Below are 16,939 nucleotides of genomic sequence, written 5' to 3'. Positions count from 1 at the left end.
AGTGGAGACTCAATTTGTGATCAGCTAGGCATCGGTGGCTGAGATGTCTGCTCCGGCGTTGAGAGAGCCCGCCAGGCCCAGAGATGCCGGGCCGTTTGACAAAGGGTCCACAAGCCCCACAACACCCTTTTTGTTGCAACACCACATGGCGGTGTCCCTGAGAACTTGTTTCAGTTTTCCCTTGATGGCGGGTAGAAAGGCTTTTAATGCCAATCGGATAACACAGAGCTCCAGCAGGTTGATATGGAGTCCAGATTCCACCAGAGACCAGAGTCCTCTGATCTCCACCTATCTCATATGGCCGCCCCATCCAAGGAGTGACCCATCTATCACTGAGATCTACCTGAATGTAGCATGCCTCGCAGAGCAGCGCATATGCGGCCCAGGCTCGACCTAAAAATATGTAGGCCCATTTCCTCAACACACAACACTACTCTACAGTGACAGGCATAAGTTACAGCCATTTAACACCCATCATCCCCATGGAGAAATCATTATGGCTATTTTTGTTTTCTCACACTAATCATGAAAATATAGTGACAGGTATAGGTAAAAACTATTTAATGCCCATCATGCCAGATGTAAAAAACCCATAACCCAGTTTCCTACCTGGAACAAACAGAATACAGTCCCTAATGCATTCAATGACCATGTAACCCCACCCATAACCCCCATATAGAACACAGCTATCCCCATTTTCCTTCAACATTTACTGAATAACAGTACCAGGTATATGCAATAGCCATTTAATGCCCATCATCCCCGATGTAGAAAATCCATATCCCCATTTCCTACCTGGAACAATCCTAATGTATTCCTAAAAAGATTCAAATGCAATGGAACACTCATAATGCCCCATGCAGAACAAAGTTATGGTAATTTTCCTTCAACGTTTACTAAATAACAGAATCAAGTACATGTAAAAGCCATTAACCCCCCCCCCCATCATCTCCATGTAAAAGTAACATTTAGTGCTAATTACTAGTTGTTGCAATCCAATAATCCCTCTTTCGTAACTTATATTGTGTGCCCAGTACCACTATAAATAGCTGCATTGCAGCCGTAAGTAACTCAGCAATGCAACAGTTAAATCAGCATATATTTTTTTAGGAATCTACAGTATGTGATAGTCTATCAACAAGGCAGAGCTGAATAAAACTATTAAAGCACATCCTGATAGGTAAACAATAACAAATGCTAAAGAGAGTTAACCATCACTTTGAACATAGAAGCATTAAACTACACTGCCACCGGTGGACACAAGAGAATGCATACCATCATCCCAAATGATCCTTTTAGTACATCCCTTTTTTTTTCTTTCAGAGTTGTATTGCCGGCACCTATGCAAAGTTTTTGTATTCGTGCTATCAAGAGAACTTTTAAAACTTAGTTCTCAGAGTGGAAATATTTTAATAATCTCTCAACACCACACCTGGTGGGTGTGGGTGTCTTTCCTCAGGAGTACACACAGCTCTCAATCTTCCTGTCTAGTCTACCCCCAAATATCTTAGGTGATCAGGCGCTTTACACAAATACATTCCTTGGATTTGAAATCAGCATAACCCTCCCCTAGTGCCTCATTTGGCACTATTTGTTGGCTTTATCTGTGGCTTCCACTGTCCCAATGGTCCTGATCCCCTCCCTGAAATAAAAAAAGAACACTGACTTCCCAGCCCCCACCTCTCGTTCGTCCTCTTCCTGGCTTCTGTTCGAATGGAAAGCAGGATATGCTTCCCTAAGCCAATTACAACTCTGCAATGCAGTGTTGTGATTGGTCTGAGCGCCGTGGTTCAGCACTCAGATGGGGAATGGGAGACTGGGCAAGTTCTCCACCCAGGTTGTAATGCCGCCTGGGTGGATAACCTGCATAGTGCACATTCATGCGCACTTAGGAGGGTGCCACCACTCCTCCCCCCGTGCATCCTTGCCCCACTCCACAAAACTGCCCCAGCACAGAAAAATAAAATGATAATAACAGTGCGTTATTTTATTTTTCCTTTTTTGCCAAGCTCAAAAGGCAGTGGGGCGCTGCTCCTCTGCCTTAGTGGAGGAGCTGCCCCTGTCCTAATGTCTAAATCTACTTAAATCAATCAAGTCAAGAGCGCACCCCAAGAACTGATCTGCTTGACAGAGTCTGCACATTTGTAAAGCAAACAGAACTCCATAAAAAACCTACAGGGCAATAAATTACAATAATACAAAGCTGATGGATTTGAAAAGCAGAGTGAGTGTCATAAGGTCAATGACGTCTATGAACGGTCATCAAATAAAAACCTTATCGTGTTCATTGGCATCTTGGTTCAAATGAAAACATTCACAGATCCAGCGATAAAGGCAAGTGCTGAAAGTATTGGGGTAGGGTTGCGAGGAAACATGATTCAAAACAAACGTGCATTTAGATCCCCGGTTCACATGTTTTTCAAGATGAAAAGAATCACAGAATGAACAAATGTTTTATTGGCATGTTCATTGTTGTAAACAGCATCTGGCATGAAAAAAATACCAAAAATCTTTTATTGATCGTTATAAATTAGATGGTTTCCAAAAATTATGCAGAATTATGTTCAATAGATCATTTTATAGCAAAGTGGAAACAAATAGGGTGGTTTCCAATACTCTTATTGATTAAATTGACTGGATCAATCTATGAACCAAATCGAACCTGACCAACCAGCAACATCATATTACTTGGTATTAAAAATCGCTCAAAAGAATTAACTGCATATACCCAAGAATTAACTATACCAAATGTTTAAAACTGTCTTGCCGAGTGCAATAACATTATCCAAACTTAAAATATAGTTTTTTTCAAAACGAAATGTACACAAATAAGCAGCTGAACCATGACAATTTCGATGAAGGAAAATAGAACTCAAAAGTACCAGCCTAATCAAACGGAGGAAACGAAAACGTAAATGCGCAACTATACTTAAAATGTACACAATTGCCGATATGTTTAAAGAAATACCGTGGGAAAAGTAAGCTGCAGTTTGAATAGTTTAAAAGGGCAGATTTCCTTTCACACGTATAAAGGAGCGTAAAATTACTCTGCCATATTTGCTAACAATTTAATATAATCAGCCATGTACACCATACTTCAGAAAAATCTGCAAAATGAGCCACCAAAGCCTTAGAGGTGAAACAACCTTTCTGAATCATTAATTTAAAACCGGATGTAATAATACGCATTTTCTTATTAATGTTAGGTTTTTGTATATTTTGTTTCTTCTTGGATTCTGATGAGCCTTTTGTGTAATCATCCCCGGTTTGTTGCTTTATTCACAAAGCCAATACATGTCTTCAAAATCGATCATGAGGTTATGTGTGTATCAGTGAAACAAACAAGGATTTCTCACCTTCACGCAGCATTTACTATTAATAGGAGCATATCCTTTTTGAGACTAGCTTGCAAAGCTTCTATGTGCATATCTGTCCACCTCTTAACTCCTCGTCGTTCATTGTCTATTTATTCTTAATTGCGAATCCCTTTAAGCTTTACAGTACATGTGACTATAGTGCACAACATGATTCCAAGTCAAGCAGAGACTCCACTGGTCGCTGAATGTATGATTGGTAAACTGCGCGCCAATCAGTGCTGGTGTTTTAGCTTCACACCTAAGTGTCCTGCCTTAAGGGTCACTACGCACAGTAGTAGTAAACCTCTTTAATTTAAAAATCCCTTGAAAATGCTACACGTGATGTCAGTCTTGAGACAAATCCCTATTTGGTGCTCCATCCAGGTATATTTTGAGTGCTTTTTCTTTACGAGGGGAGTATGTGACACGGTGTGCAGTTTTCTGGAGACGACTGCCTTCCTTTTTCACAAGTTCATTTCTTTGCTCGTCTGTAAGTTCTATTAATTCTTCTGTTTTGTCCCTGTAAGAATAAAGGAGAATATGCGGGTAATGCTTTGTAAAACCATCTGACATTTAGTAGGTCTGTTGATACACACTATGAAGATTAAGCGGAGGAGATACCATTAAACATGTCTGTCTATTCGTACATGGATACAGAATAATTATGCAGGTCAAACAGTTTCAGCTCAATTAACAAGGAAGTCACCGCCGAATTACAAATGTGCTTGAGGCTACTCCGGTTCACTCAGAGGCTTTTTTATAGAATCATCTTCATGTACTTGAATACATTTCAGAATAAACACTTGGGTGACTTTTTACACATCTGCATTTACTCATTAATGTTGCTCTAGACATGGGCAGCCATGCACGATCCACCAGGACAGCCAAGGGAATTGACAAACAAGTTACTTTTCTTTGGTAATGCTCTTTCTGACGAATAATCTAAATGCAGATTCCCGAATTTTTTAATATTCTCAGGAGTCAGACTAAATCCCAAATTGTCCAGAGTACCTGCTCCTGCACACCGGCACTTGGAAACGGCGACGTAGAGCCACATTTAGCTGCCTCCAATGTTGGCGGACGTCAATTCATCTTAAACACTTAAAAACTTTTAGATGCGGATCAATTGGAGATTACAGTGTGTCGAATTTGGGACATTATTAGAACAAGCATTTACAATGCAATGGTCTCGGCATTGTTAAAGTTAGAGCTGTTGGCATTGCTCATGACATTATTCTTGTTTATGTTTTTGTTTTTAAAACATTTTAAAAAACGGCATTGTTATTTACAATGTCAATAGCTTAATCACTCTCCAATGCGAGACCTATTGCATTTGCACTCACACACAGAGCCACACACACAAAGCCACCCACAGACAGAGCCACCCACACATACATTACTGAAAGGGGTTGGCTGGAGTCAGCTGCTTTCTGGCCCAGTCTGTTCCTTGTTCATCAGTATTTGCGACGGTAGGCCTTCTCGCCTTCTATGGAAACATGGCTTGACTCCTAACTTGACCTTGCCGCCAAAGTGTTTGGTATTCTTGTCACAATCACTCCTAGTCTTCTTGGAAACAAGGCCTGCGTGATTGTGGGTTTAGGATGGCGAACCCCAAGGACCGTTCCTAGTGTTCTGATCTGTAAGGTGATCGCATGCTCCTTTGAGCCCTTCTCTAAGAGGATAAGCGCTCGGTGTCTGTTGCCCGCTTCCCTTTGTTCACCACTTGAACTGATGCCACCCGATCTGTCATGAACTGCTTTCACCTGATCACCAAAGTCTTCTACCTGCCGAGTGAGTCGAGGCGCTGCGTTGAGGAAACTACCCCGCTGCGTTGAAGAAACTACCCTAAATGTCACTCATCTACGTGACCCTACCTACCACCACTGTCTAGGAGACGTGTCAGAATAACAAAACCTACACAGTAGCCTGTTCCGGGATTCCACCTGTCATGTGACTTGATGCGTCATCTGTCTCCTTGGATACACGTCCTACCACTTCCTTGTTACTCTAGGTACTGCTTGTCACTGGGAGCGCGTGCAGTTGCTCTCATAGCCACCCTAGACCTTAATCTGCAGCTAACTCACCCATGTGCTTCAGGCCAGGGTGTTCCTCTTCTTGGCACCAGATGACATAGGGATTGTGACCCAAATAGATGTTTGCCAAACATTATACAGACGAAAACATTTAAGTCAAGGGCATGGCAAATAACGTTAAAATGTATTTCATTTAATGCTTGTATATACAAAAGGGGGCCTTGGGAATGTTTTTATCCGAAGCACTTCTTTCCTGTTACCTTTGTGCCTAGAGAGAGTGCGCCCTCGGGTTTCTTTTTGCACATTCACTCCTGCATGTGTCACATGGCTCACCATGGCTCGCTGTCAGGTTTGGCGGGCTCGGTCCACTGAGCTACGATAACCAACACCCGATGTGGCTCAAGGTGAAGCCCCCCTCCTTACCAATGCAGTGCCAGGGCGGCCATGGACACTCTGCGCTCGGGCATCTTACACGCTGAGGCCTGGGGCCAGTGGGGGGGGGGGGGGGGGGGGGTGGGGGGGAGGGGAGGGAGGGAGGGTTCGCTCCTAAGAGAAGCACTCCACGGAGCCCCTGGGGGTGCGCCTGGCCTTGGCACAGCTATAGACTGGAGTCGAGCTGCTTCTGAAGGAGAGCAGAGAGGGAAGCGGACCGCCTGGCACTGCTCGAGCACTGCGGGCAAACCTCTGTAATGGCGGCGGAGTGCGGCGTCTGCGCTTCTTCAAGGCTCCTGGTTCCGTATCCCGTATTTGAGTGCTATATGCCTAATCAGCGGACTATTGGAACAATAGACGAGAGTAGGGGGGCGAAGGACAGAAAGGCAGGGAGATAAGCGAGCATCTATGGAAGAAAACACACACCGCCGCCTTTCTCCGAGGCGAAGCAGAAATGCCTCGGAGAAACGCAGCGGCGGTTTCAGATTCGGGGGCGTGTTTTTCTTTTCTCTTGCCATTGGCTGGAGGAGAGAAAAACACGCCTAAAAAAGGGCGTGGCTAAAAAGTGGAAAGAAGAGCACGGAACACGCCCCGAATCTGAAAAAGACGGAGCCTATTTGGAGGGACGGCTCTCTCCTCCAATGGCTGGCCTCCGTTTAGGAAGCCAGCCAATGGAGGAGAGGCAAAAAGAGAGGCGGGCTAAATAGCCACTCTAAGCATCATAAGATCTCCGGACTTCCGGTTCTGCCTTCGGCAGACCGGACGGTCCCTCGACCTAAAAATGAAATACAATAGGTTTTGTAAAGCGCACAGCTGCTTCCGAGGAAGAGTCCTGAAGCTAGCATAAGGATCCGAGAAGGACCTAGCCCTAAGGAGAATCACAGGACACGGCGCCCAGGCGTCAAAATGACAAGTCTTCCAATGTTTCCAAGAAATAGTTTCAAAGGAGGCGGAGAGCGGAGCAATCGGAAGGGAAAATTCCACAGTTTGTCAGTCAGTTACACAAAGGATCACCCCCCTCTTCTCGCCTTGCGAACCCTAGGAACATGCAATAGCTTTAAAGCTCTGGATGGCAAAGATCAGAAACTGGCAATAAGCTTTAAGCCTCCTCCCTCTGGCACAGAGGGCCTTTCTGCTGAAAGGCTCTGTAGGTAGAAATGAATGTCTTGAATTTCATTCGGCTAACAATGGGCAGGCAATGCAGTTGAGGCAAGTAGGCAGAAGCTAAGAGAGGCGCCAACCTTCAGGATAAGGCACACAGTTGCATGTTGAATAATCTTAATACGGTGCAACAAGTAGAACGGTAGTCCCAGGTATAATCTGTTTGCATGGTCTAACTTAGATTTAGTAGGGCGTAGACCATGTCTGCCGGTTTACCTTAGGAACCAGATGCAGTTTCCTCGTGAGTGATTTCAAAGTGAAAAAGCAACTTGCAGATATAGCTTTAACCTGCCGTTCAAAAGACAGGTTGGTGTCAAATTTAAAACCTACCAATCAACAATGGCACAGGGGGGTAGCAAGTTAAGGCCACCAATTATGGAAATCTGGGTAATGACTGGTGCCAAAGAAAAGGATTTCCGTTTTATCTGAGTTCAGTTTAAGGCAGTGGCCATTCATCCAGTCAAAGACAGGTTTAAGACAATGCTTAAGGGAATTCAAAGCTTTCACCTCATTATCCTAAAAGACCAAACACAGCGGAGTGTCATCAGCAAAGGAAATCACCTGCTGACCCCAGGCTTCCACCAGGCTAGTAAGAGGGGCCATGTAGACATTAAAAAGGGTCGGACTCAAGGCAGAGCCCTGAGGCACCCCACTGTCAAGAGGTTAAGCAGTTGAAGTAAAAGGGGAAAGAAATATCGCCTGTGTCCTGCTGCCTAGGTAAGATTTAAGTTAGGTCCATGGCTGACCTTGGATTCCAACACTCCTAAGCCTGCTAAGAAGAATAGAGTGAGAGACTGTATCAAACGTTGATGATTATTATTTATTGAGCGACCAATAGCATGATCATACACAGCATAAACATCTCAAATACACATTATTACATAAAAGCATTAAAAACAAGTTCAGAGTGGGACGGGTATGACCAGACGTGGTTCCCGTGCTCTCCATGCCACTGGAATCAAGCTATCCTGACTGAAGAGGGGTGAAACCCCGAAACCGGTCCTAGGATGCTTGTTTCCAGTCCAGGGAGGACCTGGCTTGGCAGTTCGGGCTGGACTGTTCCCACGAGGCACAGGGTCAAGACTGATTTGCATATGGCTGGGTTCAAACTGGAATGGCATAGTGGGCAGAAAAACGATGGATTTAGGCCCAGATCTCTGTACTGGGGTGAATGTATGACATTGTTCTGCATTCTGTCCAACTGTGGTTTTTGCACTTAAAACGAATATTTTAAAATGTAGCTTGACTCATCTGCCAGGTTGACTTAAAACAGGTTACAATTTTACAGATTTATAGAACGGAGATATAAGTTTAAAGACACATATATTAAAGCCAGTCTAACCCCAACACTTGTTATGATACAACTTTCGATCTCTGCCACCAAGCATATAACAGGTATCTAGTTATTGTAAAGACAAGCCACTTTGTTGTATCTGACCTGAATATGCGTAAAGCTTCAGAGGGGCTTGAGAAGGAAAGCAGTCGGCAGGCTGGAATAATCCATGATTGTCTTGGGCTTGCATACGCAGGACACAGGAAAATAAAAATGCTCTATGGTCTCTGGGGCAGTATGACAGGACAGGCACAAGGGAGATATAGTAACATTTGCCCAACTGTTTTTCCATGCATTTAGTGGAAGAGTCCCTGTCCTAAACTGTATGTAAAGTGCTCGTGCCTGATGGGGTTCGAGATCATCCATATACATGTCAAACTTAAAACAACTTTTAACATTTAAAAATTGAAGAGTTAAAGTGCCACATGTTGCAGTATCGATACAGGAAGAATCTAAAAAGTCCCAATATCTCTTTTTTAACAAGAGGTGCATTTCTTTTGTAATAGACTTTGGGGGCTCCCACATCACATCCAGGCCCAGCCTAAAGAGCCACTCCCTGACCCTATTAAACCAGGGCAGTTGGCCTGTCTCCAGGCATCCAAGCAGAACTGCCGAAAACTCGAAAAGAAGTGGCGCCATGAACAGACACCGGACAACCACACGGCCCTCAAGAACGCCATCCGCAGGTACCACCAACTCATTCGAACCTCCAAAAGGACCTCCTTTAAATGAACGTATCGACAACCATGCACACAACAGCAAAGAGCTCTTCAACATCGTGAAGGAACTTGACAACCCCGGCTCCAGCACTAACAAAATCCACCGTCACAAGTCCTGTGCGACTCTCTTGCCACGTTCTTCCACCGCAAGATCAGGGACATCCACGACAGCTTCAACACCCAGACCCCCCCGACAACCGCCGGCAGCCCAGACCCACCGCTCCACAGCCACGCCGGTCCCGTGTTCTCCTGAAACCACATCAATGACTAGGACACCATCAAAACCATGAACACCATCCAATCCGGCTCACCGTCAGACCCCTGCCCTCACCACATCTTCAACAAAGCAAGCTCCATCATCTCACCCCAACTCCGGAAGATCTTCAACAGCTCCTTCGAGACCGCCACCTTCCCGGAGAGCTGGAAACACGCTGAGATCAACACCCTACTCAAGAAACCCAAGGCAGACCCAAGGGACCTCAAGAATTTTTGGCCCATCACCCTGCTCCCATTCCCGGCGAAAGTCATCGAGAAGATTGTCAACAGACAACTGACCCGCTTCCTCGAAGAGAACACCACCCTGGACTCATCCCAATCCGGATTCCGCAACAACCACAGCACCGAAACCGCCCTCATCGCCGCCACCGACATCAGGACCCTGCTGGACTACGGCGAAACAGCGGCTCTCACCCTCCTAGACCTCTCGGCCGCCTTCGACACAGTCTGCGACCACACCCTTCGCACACGCCTCCACAACACAGGAATCCGCGAGACAGCCCTGGACTGGATCACCTCCTTCCTCACCGACAGAACCCAGAGAGTCTGCCTCCCTCCATTCCGATCCGAAGCCACCAAGATCATCTGTGGCGTACCCCAAGGATCATCCCTCAGCCTGACCATTTTCACGCCTACAAGGCACCGCTCGCCAACATCATCCGTGCGTGCGCACCACCTCAACATCATCTCATACGCCGATGACACCCAGCTGATCCTCTCCCTCACCAAGGACCCCGCCACTGCCAAAACCAACTTCCACGAAGGAATGAAGGCCGTCGCCGAATGGATGGGGAACAGTCGCCTGAAACTGAACTCGGACAAGACGGAGGTCCTCATCCTCGGCTCCACCCCCTCCGCCTGGTACGACTCCTGGTGGCCGGCCACGCTGGGAGCTGCACCGACACCCACCGACCATGCACGCAACCTGGGGTTCATCCTGGACTCATCACTATCAATGACCCAGCAAGTCAACGCCGTCTCCTCCTCCTGCTGCTGCTTCAAAACCCTCTGCATGCTTTGCAAGATCTACAGATGGATCCCCACAGGAACCAGAAGGACGGTCACCCAGGCCCTCGTCACCAGCAGGCTGGACTACGGCAGCACCCTCTACGCGGGAACCACAGCCAAACTCCAGAAAAGACTTCAACACATACAGAACGCCTCTGCCTGCCTCTTCCTCAACATCCCCCGCCACAGCCACATCACTGCCCACTTGAGAGACCTTCACTCGCTCCCTGTCAACAAGAGGATTACCTTCAAGCTCCTCACCCACGCTCACAAAGCACTCCACGACGCCGGACCCACATACCTCAAACGACTCACATTCTACACTCCCAACCGCCAGCTGCGCTCTGCTGACCTCGCACTCGCCACCGTTCAACGCATACACCGAACGACCACCGGTGGCAGATTCTTCTCCCACCTCGCCGCAGAGACATGGAACACCCTCCCCATCCACCTGTGACAGACCCAGGACCTGCTGACCTTCAGGAGACTCCTCAAGACCTGGCTGTTCGAGCAGTAGCAGGCCCCCGCCACCCCCTTAGGGCCTTGAGACACTCACGGGTGAGTAGTGCGCTCTACAAATGCTTGATTGATTGATTGTCTGTATTTGAAGGGTTAGTAATTCCACCACTGCTTCTTTTACAGGGAACTCGGTATTATTAGTCCAAATTCTGACCCAAAACATTAAAGCTTTAAAGAATAACAAGATTTGTAATGGACTTGTACCCTAAGTCAAGGCATAGTGGCAGTATTGGTGTGTTGATAGGGAGATTAAGGATTACCCTTAAAAATGTGTTTTCCGCTACCTCTAGCTGTTTCACATTCTCCAGCCCTCACAATTCGGTCCCATAGAGGGCCGCACCTAGGCCATTGGCCAAGAGTATTTAGAGTATGGGAGAGATTGGGCGAAAGGTTGAGCGTTTTGCCCTCTTTGCTATTGTGCAGTCCACGTGTTGCAGTGCCAACTCACTCTTCTGAGTTTGGGGAGTCCATGCTAGATTATGACTAATTCTGACTCCCAAGAACTCAAAAGCCTTAACCTGTTCTAAATGTTGGGTACCCAACATCAGTTTTCCCTTAGTGGATTAATAAGGGTTAAAAACTATGTATTTTGTTTTAGAGCAGTTAATCTCAAGGATCCGATCTCTGCATGCTTTGGTGAACTTGTTTAAGATGTTCTGGATGCCCATCGGGGTTTTGGAAATGAGCAATGTGTCGTCTGCGAATAGCAAAGAGGGCAAAAGGCTACCTGCTCGTCTTGGTGGATCACCTCCACAATCGTATAACTCTTATTAGCCCATTAATGTACAGAGTAAAAAGAGTTGAGGCAAGCACACAACCCTGGCGTACACCTTTGGAGATTACTATGCTGCTAAAGAGGCTACCATCTGACTTCCACCTAACTTTGGCATAGTTGTCATAATGTAAACGGACCAATAGGTGAAATAAGTCGCCTGGGAGTCCTAGTTTTCCGAGCGTGGCCCAAAGCTTGTTGTGGTCAATGGAATCAAAAGCTTTTTTAAGGTCAACAAATACGACGTATAAGTACCCTTCCGGATCTTCACTTCCTTCCAAATGAGCAACAGGAATCTAAACACTTGATCCAGGGTACTCGTGGATGATCCGAAGCATGCCTGCACGTGTGAAATAGTCCAATTTTGGAGACGTAGCAGAATTACTTTGCAAAAAACTTTTTGGGAGACATCTATAAGACTTACTAGTCTCTAATTTGAGGGGTCCCCTATATGTCCTTTTTTAAAAACGGGAATTATTTCGGCTCCTTTCCAGGTTGGGGGGGATATCCCCACCACGCTGGATAGCATCGAAGACCTTTTGGAGCAATGGACCCCAAATATTAGGCTCTGCTTTGTACAGGTCTCCTGGGAGTCTATCTAAGCCAGGCACTTTTCCAGTCTGGATTAGGTTGATTGCTGTTATAATTTCCTTAAAGGAGAAACCTTCAGCATATTCCTGTGATGACATTAAGATGCCTTCCCCTGCTACTACTGCTATTCCCTTCTTTGGGTCAGGGGCCACACCAATATAAAGCGTTTTAAAATATTCTTCCCAGACATGTGGTTGTATGTAATAGTCATCTTCACTGACCTGTTTAGTTGAGCCCTTAGAAAGAAGGTGCCAAAAAAGTTGACTATCCTGTCTAGAGGTCTCAGCTAATATACGCCAGTTATCAATCTCCCAGCTTCTTTTAGCCCTATCCTGAGCCCTCTTATTCATTGTTTGTCTGTTCTTAATGTCGTCTTGTGTACCCTGCTTTACTGCCACTGTTAGATTAACCTTAGCTAGTCTGCAATCCTCATTACACCACGGGGCGATGTTTCTTTTGGACGTATTAAAATATGGTTTTATGCTATAAGACAATTTTTGGAAGCTGGCCACAATAAGATCATCATCTTTTTGGTCTAGGTCACTGAGAGCCATGAGGGCCTGTACCACTTCTTTATAAATTTTAGGGAGTATTTTCCAGTCTGCCGTGATCCGGGGCCATTCGATTCTCCTGTTATTGTTCGAGGTTACAATTGGGGCGGTTTTGATTATAAAAAATTGGGAGGCCAGTTAGCTCCAGAAAGAGGGCATTGTGATCGCTGTCCTCACGGTTTTGGACGATCATATCCTTGACATACGGCCACAAATCAAGGTCCACCATAATATAATCTATCCTACTTTTAATACTCCCCCTCTTGAATGTAAACTTAGCTTCCTCGTCAGAGGGTGTCCGCCCATTACAGACACGCACCCCATGGGCTAAAGTAAGAGACAATACCTGCTGCCCTTTTAATAGGGGAAATGTGTAGCTTATTTAGACCCCTAGCTTGCTCTTCTTCCTGCACTAATTCTTGTACAAAATCTACTGGCTCGTAAGGCGTATTGAAATCGTCAGCTGGGATTAAACTCTCCACTACAGGTTTCGAGAAAATTGGCAAGCGTTGTTATAGATTCGGAGTGCTTATGATGGCTACTAGACCTATTATACATGCTAAATAATCTAATATAGACATTCTTTTTGGGCCATATCAAATCGATGCCAAGAATCTCCTGGGATTCTACTTCGAGTAGTTTGATTTTACAATCCAGTGTTATTCTAACCCATATTAACAGCCCTCCAGCCAGGCGGCCCGCTGTTGATTGCCTAGCTTCAATACTAAATGTGGTGAACCCCACCCTGTACACCGCTCTGTCGCCCAGGTTTCCTGAAACAGGCATACGTGACTACTGTCCACCGTCCTGCCCCACTCAGGGTCACTTAGCTTAGATTGTATTCCTGCAATATTCCAAGAAACAATCTGAAGTGACTGTTTAGCACCCACGCTTCCCTGTTGCAGGCAGATAGTTGTAGGATTTACATGCGTTGGTTCCTGGGCAGTTTCACAGGTAATTGGATGAGTAAGTGGGGTATTATTAACCATCTCATTATAAGAGAGTATTACCAGTAGTTATTATTCCCTTAGCTAGGATGGATGTAGCTACAGCGTAGGCCGGCATTATATTTTCATTCCCTTGGTTTAGTCAGTCAGGGCTATCCAAATCAGTAAGAGCTTCATATCTATTACTGACTTTCATGGTGAAATGGACTTTCCTATTTGACGAGTTCTGAACAAAGCGAGCATTCAATGGAGGAGATAACCCGGCTGGCTTAAGATGCTCATAAAAGAAACCGAGTGGCACTAGCTCAATCCCTTGTCCTGGGCCCCACCCAGGTGGCTTCTTCCCACTTTGGAGCAACTGCCCTGCAAGATCTGGAGATCAGCAGTTGATCACTATGCAGTCTCCTTTTGCAACCTTTCGTAACAGACCAAACCAGCTCACTTTTCAGACAAACAGGATGGCATACTTTGTTCTTCAACTGAATGGTAGATACTTTTTGGGTGCCCATAGGTGGCGGAACATTATTTAAATCACCACATATGGGCAACATTCTGGGGGGAGGTGATAAATCCAATAAGATTACAGTTGCCGCAGAATTCTGGTCAAGATTGTCCTTTAAAAATTCCGAGACCTCCAGGAGTGCGGACTCCGTGCTGCAACCTGCACGAAAACCAGATTGCGTATCATTAAAGTTACTTACCTTCAGTAACATAATATCTAGTAGAGACACAGTCTAGCCGCAGATTCATTAACTTTTGAATTCACCGCAGGCGCCAGTGTGGATCCAGAAACGTTTCAGCAGTAGCTACTATGCGCACCGGGGGACGGCGTTGTATGGCTCCGTGATGACCTAGACTTCGGTATTGTCAGTGGAGCCATATGAGTCCCCTCCGAGGCGCGGATGTCAGCTTCTTCTGTGAAACCTTCCTTGCTAGAACGCGGAGCCACTATAGAAACTGGTGGTGGAAACAGTGTGCCAAAAAAGATCAAACATCTTGAAACATTAATAAAGAAGAATCATCAGATGGTATATTAATACCAGACATGGATTTTAAAGAAAACCCCAACAAAATCAACAAAACCACAGGGCTACATGAAACCCTGCGCCCTGGTGAATAACCCCCATGTAAGGGAAGAACATTTTATAAACCATTCATCAATGGTAAGAAAAGGCATGGCAATAGCAAAACAAAACCTACCAAAAACACCAAGCTGTTTGTTGAATCACACTATTACGTGACAAATTGATAGTGCCAATTCAACGTCCGATGTTACCAAACAAAGCCTTTTTAAGAAATAACAAATAAATCCATATTGCCCACTGGTGTCTAATCCAGTGTAAAAGAGAAAATATCCCCCACCCTACCGACCACACACATTTGGAAAAGGATGGTATGGCAACATCTAAACAAAAGCAATGTGGCCATGTCAAGTGGTCCGTTGAGTTCCAAAATACGTTGAGATAGTGATGCCAGAATATAAAACCAGTACTGAGAAAGGGTACAACCCTAACCTCATAGGTTCGCAGAGTGGGGAGGACGTGCAGGGAGTTAAGGAATCTGCGGTTAACCTGTCTCTCTACCAGATATGACGTTACCAAAGGTAAGTAACTTTTATATCTGATAGAGATATCTAGCCACAGTTTCCTTAACTTTAGAATTAAATATAATAGCTATACTCCCCCCTGGAGAAGGAACTGCAAACGAATCCTACAAAAGTTCTCAGAGAGAACCAGCCGGTCATAACTAACAACCGACCAATTGTACATTGGAGTAGCAGAACAAGAGCTTGGCTTTTGAAAGAATCCATGATCACAGTCACAGTACATATACATAAAAAACAGCCCTAAAGGCCCGAGAGAATTGACCCTTCAAGGAAAAGTAGAAAATATTCTTAAGAACCATCTGTAAGTTTTCAGACATTATCCTCTGTCCCAAAGAGAAAGAGAACTCAATGGCTAAAAGGCTTGAGTGCCAAACAGAAGCCATGAAATCTACATTCTTTACAACAATAAAGAGATTGCAGAGAGAAAATTGTCCTGACAAAATTCAAAAAATGACCCACAGAACTCATTCCATCATCCTAAGATGAATGAAACCAAAAGAAAGAATACAATAATACCTCCATGGCATAAATACAATACTTTTTCTTTTTTTTTTTTACAAAATGACCACTCAAAGGATACATAATACACTATAAAGAGCCTAGAATTTCACTATTTGATTTGAATATAATATTTAGACTGATCAATTACATTAGTTGTAAAGAAAAAAACATATATTTTTTTGCCACAACGGTACATCACCTGGATATATGCACAGTATTTGTAAAATTATGTCACAATATACTCCGAGTGGTCTGACAACTCAGAGCTTCACTGGCCCACTTTTACTTCAGGACCGCAGGTATCTACAAAGCCTGCGTCTGCATGGCTTTCAGTCTCATGGTTTGAAAGTCTGAACATAACTCCAAGCCGTGAGCATGCTCAAAATACCAAGGCAAGCGAAAGAAGAAAAGGGAATGCACATATTAGTGCATATCAAAACATTAAATAGGGAAAAAACTATACATTAAAAGAAAATAATATGTAAATTATATCCTTATCAGCAACAAGCGCATGCAACAACCATTGTCATACGAAACACAATTTGATCACAACTCCGTCTCCAAAAGTAACAGGCATGATTTCCCAAGGACTAGTAAAACAGAAAAAAAAAGATAGATATCCGAAAAGACTGGTAATATATAATCCCCAGCCAGATACAAAAAGCATTGTGGCAGAAAAACAAAAAGAGCTTCTTATAAAGCCAAAAAAACTCCAACCATAAACTGTATGTCTGAAAGCAGGTAATGAAACTGCAGTTCGAAGTCACCGTAAGAATGTTTCCAACACTACCTATCACACAGCGAAAGATACAGAGTTCACCCCATTATGTTCTAGGAATGAATTACCTATCCCCTCCACAGAGGAGAAGTCAACTAAATCGTGTCTTCCAAATAATACACCTTCAAACTGAGTTTACTCTGTCAATTTCCCCAAAAAGTGAAGAACATATAATAAGAATGTAGATATGCAGACCATTCATCAGGAGAAAACAACCTGCACCATAAAACACATAGTCCAAGAGGACTTAAATGAATGACATACTACGCTGATTACTCTAATGAGTAAAGACAGAAGAGTCCCTATACACCAGACTTACCACTGGCACAACAAAGGGTCAAAACTATGCACATTTT

General features: G+C 44.7%; 1 protein-coding gene across 4 annotated transcripts in view; it reads right to left on the bottom strand.

Moving 5' to 3' along the window:
- Positions 1-2,434: 2,434 nt before the first annotated feature.
- Positions 2,435-16,939, bottom strand: part of USP47 (ubiquitin specific peptidase 47) — a 1,403,064-nt gene continuing 1,388,559 nt past the window's right edge. For all 4 annotated transcript variants that reach the window (XM_085648190.1, XM_085648191.1, XM_085648188.1 and 1 more), the window contains one exon: positions 2,435-3,876. In XM_085648190.1, coding sequence (XP_085504316.1) covers positions 3,702-3,876 — 175 coding nt within the window. In that variant the 3' untranslated portion in view covers positions 2,435-3,701. The remainder of the gene's footprint in view (positions 3,877-16,939) is intronic.

Source organism: Triturus cristatus, chromosome 3_2 (assembly GCF_964204655.1).
Source record: "Triturus cristatus chromosome 3_2, aTriCri1.1, whole genome shotgun sequence".
In the NCBI taxonomy this organism is placed as follows: Eukaryota; Metazoa; Chordata; class Amphibia; order Caudata; family Salamandridae; genus Triturus; species Triturus cristatus.
This window is presented reverse-complemented; position numbering and strand designations above follow the sequence as displayed.